At 42.9% G+C, this 12,547-nt stretch overlaps 1 protein-coding gene across 1 annotated transcript in view; it reads right to left on the bottom strand.

Annotated features, from left to right (window-relative positions):
* The window catches only part of LOC144596569 (calpain-2 catalytic subunit-like), a 61,615-nt gene that overhangs the window by 19,409 nt on the left and 29,659 nt on the right, over positions 1-12,547 (bottom strand). Inside the window, exons 4-9 of the mRNA XM_078405029.1 lie at positions 11,625-11,758; positions 9,063-9,231; positions 7,955-8,038; positions 6,166-6,251; positions 4,860-4,934; positions 3,181-3,341 (exon numbers count right to left, since the gene is read on the bottom strand). Of these exons, the coding sequence (XP_078261155.1) occupies positions 3,181-3,341; positions 4,860-4,934; positions 6,166-6,251; positions 7,955-8,038; positions 9,063-9,231; positions 11,625-11,758 (709 nt within the window). The remainder of the gene's footprint in view (positions 1-3,180; positions 3,342-4,859; positions 4,935-6,165; positions 6,252-7,954; positions 8,039-9,062; positions 9,232-11,624; positions 11,759-12,547) is intronic.

Below are 12,547 nucleotides of genomic sequence, written 5' to 3'. Positions count from 1 at the left end.
AAAAGTTCTCATCTCGGTCCTAAAAGACTTCCCCCTTATCCTTAAATTGTGACCCCTTGTTCTGGACTTCCACAACATCGGGAACAATCTTCCCGCATCTAGCCTCTCCAACCCCTTAAGAATTTTGTAAGTTTCTATAAGATCTCCCCTCAATCTTCTAAATTCCAGCGAGTACAAGCCGAGTCTATCCAGTCTTTCTTCATATGAAAGTCCTGCCATCCCAGGAATCAATCTGGTGAACCTTCTCTGTACTTTCCTCAGATTAGGAGACCAAAACTGTACGCAATACTCCAGGTGTGGTCTCACCAATGCCCTGTACAACTGCAGCAGAACCGCCCTGCTCCTATACTCAAATCCCCTCGCTATGAATGCCAACATACCATTCGCTTTCTTCACTGCCTGCTGCACCTGCATGCCTACTTTCAATGACTGGTGTACCACGACACCCAGGTCTCGTTGCATCTCCCCTACTCCTAATCGGCCACCATTCAGATAATAGTCTGCTTTCCTGTTCTTGCCACCAAAGTGGATAACCTCACATTTATCTACATTATACTGCATCTGCCATGCCTTTGCCCACTCACCTAACCTATCCAAGTCACATTGCAGCCTCCTAGCATCCTCCTCACAGCTAACATTGCCCCCCAGCTTCGTGTCATCCGCAAACTTGGAGATGTTGCATTCAATGCCCTCGTCCAAATCATTAATATATATTGTAAATAGCTGGGGTCCCAGCACTGAGCCTTGCGGTACCCCACTAGTCACTGCCTGCCATTCTGAAAAAGACCCGTTTATTCCTACTCTTTGCTTCCTGTCTGCCAGCCAGTTCTCTATCCACATCAATACTGAACCCACAATACCGTGTGCTTTAAGTTTGCATACTAATCTCTTATGTGGGACCTTGTTGAAAGCCTTCTGGAAGTCCAGATATAACACATCCACTGGTTCTCCCTTATCCACTCTACTAGTTACATCCTCGAAAAATTCTATAAGATTCGTCAGACATGATTTACCTTTCATAAATCCATGCTGACTTTGTCCAATGATTTCACCACTTTCCAAATGTGCTGCTATCCCATCTTTAATAACCGACTCTAGCATTTTCCCCACTACCGATGTTAGACTAACTGGTCTGTAATTCCCCGTTTTCTCTCTCCCTCCCTTTTTGAAAAGTGGGGTTACATTAGCTACCCTCCAATCCTCAGGAACTACTCCAGAATCCAAAGAGTTTTGAAAAATTATCACTAATGCATCCACTATTTCTGGGGCTACCTCCTTAAGCACTCTGGGATGCAGCCTATCTGGCCCTGGGGATTTATCGGTCATTAATCCATTCAATTTACCTAACAACACTTCCCGACTAACCTGGATTTCACTCAGTTCCTCCATCTCATTTGACCCCCGGTCCCCTGCTATTTCCGGCAGATTATTTATGTCTTCCTTAGTGAAGACAGAACCAAAGTAGTTATTCAATTGGTCTGCCATGTCCTTGTTCCCCATGATCAATTCACCTGTTTCTGACTGCAAGGGACCTACATTTGTTTTAACTAATCTTTTTCTCTTCACATATCTATAAAAGCTTTTGCAGTCAGTTTTTATGTTCCCTGACAGTTTTCTTTCATAATCTATTTTCCCTTTCCTAATTAAGCCCTTTATCCTCCTCTGCTGGACTCTGAATTTCTCCCAGTCCTCTGGTAGGCTGCTTTTTCTTGCTAATTTGTACACATCAACTTTTGTTTTGATACTATCCCTAATTTCCCTTGTTAGCCACGAATGCACTACCTTCCCTGATTTATTCTTTTGCCAAAACTGGGATGAACAATTGTTGTAGTTCATCCATGCGGTCTTTAAATGCCTTTCATTGCATATCCACCGTCAACCTTTTAAGAATCAAAACAATGCAGAGAACACAGGTGCAGCGGTAGAGTTGCTGCCTTACAGCGCCAGAGACCTGGGTTTGATCCTGACTAAGGGTGCTGTCTTTACAGAGTTTCTACGTTCTCCCTGTAATCGCATGGATTTTCTCCGAATGCTCCAGTTTCTTCCCAAAAGAACTCAAAACGTACCAGTTTGTAGGTTAATTGGCTTTGGTAAAAAACTGTAAATTTTATTTTGTGTTGGATAGTGTTACTGTACATGTGATCGCTGGTCGGCTTGGACTCAGTGGGCCGAAGGGCCTATTTCTGCCTATCTCTAAAGTCTAAAACTCTAAAGAACTGCACTAATGGTGTGAAATCATGAATTCAAGTTTTACTGTGGAAAACTGGCAAATTTGAAGTGAGGATTCACCGTGAATGGAATGTTTTAGATACAAGGAGGGACTAGATGGTCTTTGTTTTCCTTGTCGCGGGATGTGGCTAAGTGGTGACCTGATAAAGGTATACAAAATTATGAGGTGCAATATATTTAGCATAGTGAGCAAATGTTCCCCTTGGTAGAAATATTTTCAGCCAAATTGGGTCAATGCAAGTGGCAGATTTTGTGGTGGTGAAAATCTAGAACTGCCCAAGTGGAGGCAGTATTCTCAAAATACTTGACACAGTGGGACAGCGGTAGAGTTACTGCCTTACAGCTCCAGAGACCCGGGTTCAATCCTGATGACGGGTGCTGTCTGTACAGAGTTCATACATTCTCCCTATGACCGTGTGGGTTTTCTTCGGGTGCTCCGGTTTCCTCCCAGTTTCCTCCCACATTCCAAAGACATCCTCTATGTGAAAAACATGCTCTTCAGGTCCCCTTTAAACAGGAACCACAGAAAGAGAACAGATCATCCTGACACTAATGTATCTTTGACTTGAAGCTAAGAGAACTTCCTGGCAAAACGCCGAGTGCTGGAGGTGGCATCTGTGGAGGGAATGGACAGGTTACGTTCGGGTTTTGACCCTTCTTCAGACTAACCCTTCAGTTTGAAGAAGGATCCCAGCCCAAGATGTCACCTTCCATTCACTCCACAGATGTTGCCTGACCCGCTGAGTTCATCCAGCACTTTGTGTTTTGCTTAAGATCCAGCATTTGCAGTTCCTTGTGTCTCCAGAACTTCATGGCACATTAGCAGAGGAGAAGACACGTTAACAGAGCAGAAGGCTCTGCAATAGTGTTGCACCAGTGCAGCGTTAGCAGAGAATAGATTGGATTCTACAAGACAAAATGGCAAAGATAGGGAAAATTGCAGTTCTGTACTTATAAAGTTTCGACATCCTCCCGCAGAAGATCCACGCCTCCAGGACCCATCGTAGGTAACCATGTTCCACTTGTGAACTTCATCATTGTTAAGTGTGTCAGGGGTGAGATTGCAGATTTCTACTCGAGAGAAATTACTTAGAAATTCGGAAAATGCCATCCTGTAATGTGGAGGAATAACAAAATAAAACTAATGCCCACAGGAAAAAAATGCTTAGCATTCTCTAAATAATGGATAAATAGTTTATTTGTGTAAGCTCTAATCATTTGTGAATGGATGTTTGTTATATCATTAAACAAAGAGAATTGCTGAACATAAATCACAACGTGGAGACTGACATCTCACCCGACTGTTGTGCCACTTATTCACCACATAGGAAGGAGCTTTAATTCCTTGTTCTCTGTTTAATTTTTTAATTCTCTGTTCCAATACTTCCTAATTTCTTAGCTTGGCATCCATCATCTTCTCTGGATTTGGAGAGGGTGGAGAAGAGGCTTTCCAGAATGCTGTTTGGATTAGAGGGTGTTAGCTGCAAGGAGAGGTCAGACAATCTTGGACCGTTGGAGGTTGAGGGGAGTTCTGATAGAACTATATCAAATTATGGGAGACATAGATAGGGTAAACAAACAGAAACATGCTGGGCACAATGGATCCAAGATAAGCTGGCTAATTGGATCCAAAATTAGCTTCGTGAAAGTAGGCAGAAGTAGTAGTGGAAGAATGTGGATTATCCCTACTTTTCTTCTAAAACAAACGAACAACGCTGGTTACTCACCAGACCGTCGGGACCTTGCCTATGGCCAGGAAGCATCCTGTCATGGCCTCTGCAATCTCCTCTTTTGCCTCTCTCAATAACCTGGCATAGATACCATCAGGCCGCAGAGATTTATCCACCTTAATGTTTCTCAAGAGATCCAACATCACCTCCTCCTTGATCTCAAACTACCTTAGTATATTACCGATCTCACTATCCTCCATTTCCTTCTCCTTGATGAATACCGATGCATCAGGAGTAAAGTAGCTCGCCTACATCCCCGAAGCATAAATTCCTTCCTTTATCCTTGTGCGGTCCTACCTTCTACCTGGTTACTTTTTTGTTTTTAATGTGCCATTCTGGACCTACCTACCATGTGGGACCTTGTGAGTTCTGATGAAGGCACCTTGACCCAAGACGTTGAGTCTGATGTTTCTTCCCAAGGCAGCTACCTGATCCGTGGAATACTTCCATTCAGTTTTGTTTATGTTTCATGTTTCCGGCATCTGCAGCTCTTTGCTCGAATTATGATAAAATACAGAAGCCATGGATTCAGTTCCCAACCCTCACAGCCTACTGCATAGAAACATTGGACAGTACAGCGCAAGAACAGGCCCACAATGACTGTGCCAAACACGGTGCCAAAACCAACTCTTATCTAATCCAGTTTCTTTAGATCCCAGTTCTAAATCTCTCACATTTCATTTTACGTAGCAAAAGCTGTTGTCCTGCGCATGCTGAGCTTGATGTCTCCCAGTTAACCCATCAGCAGTTCTGCCAAACGTACCCCGGACTCCACAAGCCGACAGAGAATTTAGAACGTTTTTTGGTTGTCACTTTAAATTTCATGCCACCAATTTGCTCTGACTGCCGTTAAACACGTCATAAGATCAAGGCTGGCCCGAGGACTGAATCAATTTTTACCAGAATTCGCCATTCTCTGATCGGTCACATAGGCGCTCTCTTTCTTCTTCAGGGACGTCTTGCCACTCTGGTGCACTGGAAGAGATGAGGAACATTTCATAAGGCAATTATGCTGCCACTAGTTACCGGAGTGACTCATGTACATGAACATCGACTTTCATCTGAGGTAGGTCCATTATTATCCAAAAACACCAAGAACTAGTCCTTGGAGTGTAGGACGATGAGGGGTCTTATAGAGGTGTACAAAATCATGAGAGGAATAGATAAGGTAGATGCACACAGTCTCTTGCCCAGAATAGGGGAATCGAGTTTTAGGTGAGGGGGGAAAAGATTTAATAGGAAACCGAGGGTGGTGGGTGTATGGGTGTATGGAACGAGCTGCCGGAGGAGGTAGTTGAGGCAGGTATTATTACAACATTTAAGAAACATTTAGACAGGTACATGGATAGGATAGGTTTAGAGGGATATGGGCCAAAAGCAGGCAGATGGAACTAGTGTGGATGGGACATGTTGGCCAGTGTGGGCAAGTTGGGCTGAAGGGCCTGTTTCCACTCTGTATGACTATGACTCTCTAACCCAAATTGATCTGCTACTATTCATATCATCTTAAAAACATGGGAACAACATAGTCAATCTTGGAGTATACTCTTACCTGATTGCAATCACATACAGTCTTTACGGTGACTTTAACACGCAAGGAAAAAGCTTTTCACTGGAGCTCGGTATACATGACAATAATAAACTAAACAAGAGCAGGGAAGTACCTTGCTTGAGGCAAGTACATTGTTTGACTCATCAGCTGCTATTGAATGGCTCTATGGTCTCATGGCATTTGGGAAGAGGTCATAAGGTCATACGGAAAAGGAGTAGAATTAGGCCATTCAGCCCATCAAGTCTAATCAACCATTCAATCATGGCTGATCTGTCTTTCCCTCTCAACCCCATTCTCCTGCCTTCTCCCCATAACCTCTGACACCCTTACTGATCAAGAATCTATCTATCTCTGCCTTAAAAATATCCACTGACTTGGCCTCCACAGCCTTCTGTGGCAAAGAATTCCACAGATTCTCCACCCTCTGACTAAAGAAATTCCTCCTCATCTCCTTCATAAAAGAACGTCCTTTAATTCTGATGCTATGACCTCTATTCCTAGACTCTTCCACTAGTGGAAACATCCTCTCCACATCCACTCTATCCAAGAGGGGTCATGACATCTATTGATGTGAGACAGCAGAATTCTGAAGAATGTGTTAAAGATGACAAACATTTGATAAGCAATGTAACAAAATTCCACCAAAACACCTACTTGTCGGACCAGCTTCCAGTCCACTCCACTTGACCCCATGGATTACGGACACGGACCAATTTCTCCTCGTCGCCTTGATAGTTCACCTACAGGATTAAGTGACAAGAAAACTTAGCGTCTCCTTTATCTGTTGTCTTAGAGGATATTCAGTGCATAGAGCAAAACCTTGCATTTATAAAGCATCTTTAATACATGAAATTGTCCATGGTGCTTCACGAGAATTTCGGCAGATAAAACGTGGCATGGGATAACGATGACAGCATAGGTTTTTTAAATGGACGTTGAGATGGTTGATGCATTGGATTTAACTATCCAACATTCCCTAGATTTGGGGAAGGTACCATGATGTTAGAAAGTAGCAAATGTAACTCCTTTATGCAGAAAAAAGGAAGGAGAGCGAAAGCAGGAAACTTCAGGCCACAAAGTGTACCATACGTCAGGCAAATCAACCGAGTTTAATGAAAGATAAATCATGTTTGACCAATTTATTGGCGATCTTGTAGAAAAGTAACATGCAGAGTGAATAAAGAAAAAAAACAGCGGATGTACTAATAGCTAGATTTCAAGATGGCACAGGATGGCTAAGGTTTCGCATCAAAAGTTATTGTGGAAACTAAAAATTAATATTGTTTGTGGTCATATGATGATGTGAATTGAAGTTTGGCCATCTCATAAGAAACACAATATCAGCTTAAATATGTATTTTTCCGATGGCAAGATGCAACAAATGCTGCGCCACAGGGATCTCAGCTCTTTACAATTTGTGTAAGTAGCTTGGACGAAGGAACCAAAAGTGCAGTTTCCAAACTTGCTGCTAGCACAAGGATAGGTAAGAAAATAAATGAAAAAGGTTGATGATGCACTTTCTACAATCTCAGGATATCTCACAGCATTTTACTGCTAATCAAGTGTATTTTGAAGTGCAAAAACTCTGAAGGCAATTTGCATTCCCAACAAACTTCCACCAACAGCAATATGACTGTAGTGGGAATGCTGACTGAGTAATAATCAGCCTAGACTGATAATTCCACTCATCTTCAAAACAATACACCTTATATTCCCTTCAGAATCTAGGCAGTGCACAGATATAGCATTAATCTTAAAGACAGCACCCTGACAGTGTTTTGTTTCCTCGACATTGCACAGAAACATCAGTCAAAAATTCCATGGCATCAGTCAAAAATTTGTGTTCCAATCTCTAGAGTGTAATTTAATTCCACAATCTTTTGACTTGTTCTCAGGTGGTACCAACTGAAAGGCAGCTGACAGATTCAGGGTATAGGTGCCACAGGCAAGGTGTTTGATGGCAGAGATAAATAAGGTAGGTGGCTGCTATTAAATTTCGTTCCAGAGGATAATCCTAGAATGTCGTCCAGCTAGATCTATCAACAAGTATATTCAGGTCTGTTCCAAAGATATGTTGCAGGAATGATATACTAGGCAGGGAGACTTAGGGTCCAAGAGGGATCTAAAATTCAGCTGTAAGACAGTATTTAAGCGCAGGTGTTGTGGGAATGAAGAGCCAAAGGCTAGATGGGTGAGAGGGTTTGAAAGGAGGGCTATGCCTGACTGTTTGGGGCAAGAGATAAAATGTCATTCGCCTGTGGTACCTATATAACTTGTTTTAATTAGCATGAGTCATAACCATTAAAAGGGGCAGAGAGAATAGCTCGGCTCCTTTCAAAATAGGATTTGCGAAACCGCAGAGAAATAGTGTCTCACACTTTCTGGAGATACAAAATGCAATGGTGGGGTAAAGATTATTAAAAAGAGTTTATTTTAAACTTACTATTTCCGCTCCAGTTAAAGAATAAGCATGTCCTTTGACCAGCTGCTGTGAAGTAATTGCCTCGGTCTCTGCTGAGCTGGTGATCTAACGCATAAAACAATGATCCATTAAACAATCAACTTATATTTATCATGCAGGTCAGTTACTTGGATTTATTAGTCACACAACGCACAGTACTGTGCTACTTTATCATCACGTGAAACTTTATTCAACATAGGTTGTTTTAGCCAAATAGTCTAAAGGTAAATTTAGTACCGCATTTCACCTCTACAACATTTTCTGACCATCACTGGGGTAGTTCTGAATGCAAATTGTGACAGCATCTGAAGAACGGTCTCGACCCAAAATGTTACCTATCCACATTCTCCAGAGATGCTGGCAGACCCACTGAGTTACCCCGGCACTTTGTGTCATTTGTTGGCATCTCACTCCTACATACGGCTGCCAAAACATGGTTCAGCTGAGGCGAGTAGTGCCAGGTTTCAGATGCATCTTGCACTGTACAACTACTGCTACACTGTGCCTTGCAACCAAGGGCGACTGTTCCATGGCATCGTATGTACGAGATGTCAATTCCAGAATTCCTCTGTGATGGGACGAATGGAGATTTTCACACAGTACTTTGAATGCACAGAGTATTTTACCCAGAGTAGGGGAATCAAGAACCAGAGGACATCGGTTTAAGGTGAGAGGGAAAAGATTTAGGAACCCAAGGGGTGACTTTATCCACACAGAAGGTGTTGGGTGTATGGAATGAACTGCCAGGAGGGAGTTGAGGCAGGTACTATAACAACATTTAAAAGAAGACATTTGGACAGGTACATGGATAGGAAAGGTCTAGGGGGATATAGGCAAACGCGGGCAGGTGGGACCAGCATGGATGGTTGCCCGACCTTTGGAAAATTGGACTGAAGGGTCTGTTTCCATGCTTTATGATCTATAGCTAATGTGTGCGCACCACCATATGAATAAGGCTAAATTTTGGTAAACATCAATGATCTAATTCTCTCAATTAGCATTATTTGATAGATTGTTATTGGAGTAAATAAAATTTTTAACCAAACAATGAATCCAAGGATGAAGAGTTCTGGATGAAGATAATACTTACATTAATGGAGCAGCCAAGTAGTGACCCAGCATTTAATGCCTTTTGTATGAGCTTAAAGAAGTTGCTTGGTGCTTCATTTAAGTCATACATCTCTGAAATCCCTCCTGTAAAATCCTCAAAGCCTTCAATTGTAGATCCCCCAGATAATGCTTCATAGGACCCATTTAATCTGGGAAATTGATACATCAAAATTAATCCTTCATTAGAACACAAACACATGGAAACAGAGGCAAGGAGGCAGCCATTGGCCCTTTAATTCTGCCCTACCATTCAACATGATCATGACCCCAGTCTCATCTCCCCTTATACACCAGTTGAGTACTTAAGACCAGGTAGTGTCTCTGGAATGTTTAGAGGTTGAGGGGAGACTTGATAGAGGTATATAAAATTATGACAGGCATAGATAGGCTAGACAGTCAGAACCCTTTTCCCCCCATAGGGAAATGTTCCACACTAGAAGGCACAGCTATAAGGTGAAAGGTTGAAGTTTAATGGAGATGTGCAAGGCAATTTTGTTTTACACACAAAGTAGTGGGGGCCTGGGATGCATTGCAGGGGGGGGTTGGTGGAGGCAAATACGATAGTGGCGTTTAGGAGGCTTTTAGATAGGCATGTAGAAGTGCAGAAAATGGAGGGATATGGATCATGTACAGGTAGATGAGATCAGTTTAACTTGACATCATGTTCAACACAGACATTGTGGGTTGAAAGGCCTTTTCCGGTGCTACATTGTTCTATGCTCTATTTCATTTGCAAGCCTCAATCCAGTATCAGAAACAAATTTCTGACGAAATGAAATTTGGTCAGAATTGAAGTTGCAAGCAGGCATTTCCAGCTTTCAGAGGGGAGACAAGAAATTTAGGCCTGTAACGTGTTAATGAAAATCCTTCTTAAATTACAGTTGTAAATCATTAAGATGAAACACTATAGGCAGGGTGCGCTGGGGATGGATGTAATGATTATTCTACGTGGTGATGAAGCAATTGGATGTTGCCGGGTTACTTCTTGGGAAACGTTGGTTCTACTTATCAGGGTAAGTGGCAAGTATTCCATTATATTCCTAATATGTGCCTTGAGACAGCAAAGACTGGGAAGTTATAAAGCAAATCACTCAGTACACAAAATCCAGTTTGTGTCCTCTCTCTTAAACACAGTATAATTAAGATTCTGCAAAAAGAATCTCCAGAACAACGTGGGTTGTTTTTAAATATGCTATACAAATAAAATTGACTTGACTTGAGAATATTTTGAATGTGAAATTTGGCATTGCCATTCAATGAGAAAGAGGAATATTGTTTTGCAATGGAAAATTTGAGACATAGCCAAATTCTATCTCACTGGATTAATCAAGGTCTGGTACTTTGGGAGGTTTGGATGTTACCTGCCACTTATTGGTCAAGGACTGATTGCTATCTGGCCCATTGTTCATACCAACATAAATCCCTTTGTGGCAGAGGAGTTGTAAATGGAACTAAACACTACACAATGACAATCTCTAGATGTAGAAACTAGGAACTGCAGTTGTGGCTTTCATCAAAGGATACAAAGTGCTGGAGTAACTCAGCGGATCAGGCAGCATCACTAGAGAACATGGATAAGTGATATTGGGGTCCCAACTGGACACATCACCTATCCATGTACTTCTTGGATACTGCCTGACTTACTGAGTTACTCAAGCACTGTTTCCTATGATGACAATCTCTGTGTACCGAATCGTCCTTCTGTATATAGGAGAGCAACAAAATGTCCCTGTTGCTGTTGTCAGTGCCAGCATCAACAACAGGGATTGTTGGTTTTGGCTTAGTATATTGGCACATTGTGAATTTAATCTAGGGAAGAAAGATCGAATTCAACTGATTTGTTCAGCAAATTTCATGAGCTTGGGATACCCCAAACATTTTGGAAGTGGGGAAATGCATGGAATGTAGCACCAACATTTGCACTGAAAGCTTCCACAAATAACTGGATTTTCTTTTCTAATCATAGACTGCCTATTTGACAGGGGAAAGTTAGCCATGGAAATGGTTCTACATGAAATCATTATCAGTCACATATGGGGGCAGAAATCGAGAAACAACGAACCGCAAATGCTGGTTTATACCAAGGATGGGCACAAAGTGCTGGATTAACTCAGCCGGTCAGGCATCATCTCTGCTGAGTTGCTCTGGCACTTTGTATCTATCTTTCATATGAGAGCAGACTTGGCTTGCTTTAACATCTCCTTCAAACTCTACCTCTGACGGTGCAGCACCAGCTCATCGCTACAATGCAGCATCAAATAGATTCTTGTGCTCAACTGGGTGTCAGGGGTTGGGGGAGAAGGCAGAAGAATGGGGTTGAGAGGGAATGATAGAACAGCCATGATCGAATGGCAGAGTAGACACGATGGGCCAAATGGCCTAATTCTGATCCTAGAACTTATGAACTCTCTGGGAAATTAATTCACAGCTCAGACTCAGTGGTAAGATTTGTACCAAATTAGTTATGCAGACATTAAAAACAAACTAAATAATTCAAAATAATGTAACGGCTGACAATACTATATTGGTGGCAAAAACTTACTTTGAATAGGCTTTTTCAAGCAGAGCACTCCAGAACTCATTTCCTGAAGCTGAGTGCACAAACATCAGCGCATTATTCTTTGTGGGCAACCTGTCATCGATCACCACATCCACCCACTCTCCATACTGCCAGAACTATACAAGAACATCAAGAGGTTATATTAGTACAGGGGCCTTCCGTAATTTCATGAAGGAACAACTATATGAATTTTAAATAAATTCAGATTTATTTTTTAAGCCAGGTCTCCAATCACAATCTTATCAATTCAGCAACACTCTGATTAAGTTTATCTTAGTTTACATTAGTTTATTATTATTGTCCCGTGTACCGAGGTACAGTGAAAAGCTATTTTGTTGCGTGCTAACCAGACAGCGGGGACGGGAGGCAGAAGTTGCCGGCGAAAGTTCACCAGAGAGCAGATCGCCACCGACCCAGAGCCGGGACAAGGCGAGAGATTGCAGTGCCCCCTCGCAAACAACAAACTCAAGGAAACTTCCCTCCTCATCACTGCCGCCGCCGCTCACCCTGGGTAGAGGTGGGGGGGGGGGGGGGGGGAGAGAGTCGGGGTAGAGGGAGCAGCGGGTGAGAGCAGGTGCATGGGGAAGGGGGAGGGTGTCAGAGGGTGCTGCTCCCTCCCTCCCTCTCTTCCTCTCTCTCTCTCCCAGCGCCAGCGAGATCAGCGCCACTGCTCCACTCTCTCTCCGGCCCCGTCTCCCTCTAACGCAGCAAAATAAGAACAAACACAAGCGAAACTTCCCTCCTCGCCTCCGCCGCTCACCCCGGGGATGCGGGGCTTCTGAACAACAACTAGTGTTTGTTCTTATTTTGCTGCGTTAGAGGGAGACGGCGCGGGGGAAGAGAGTGGAGGAGCGGCGCAGATCTCGCTGGCTCTGGGAGAAAGGGAGAGGGGAAAGAGTTAGGGA

Source organism: Rhinoraja longicauda, chromosome 9 (assembly GCF_053455715.1).
Source record: "Rhinoraja longicauda isolate Sanriku21f chromosome 9, sRhiLon1.1, whole genome shotgun sequence".
In the NCBI taxonomy this organism is placed as follows: domain Eukaryota; kingdom Metazoa; phylum Chordata; class Chondrichthyes; order Rajiformes; family Arhynchobatidae; genus Rhinoraja; species Rhinoraja longicauda.
Note: the sequence above shows the minus strand (reverse complement) of the source record. Positions and strands in the feature narration are given on the sequence as shown.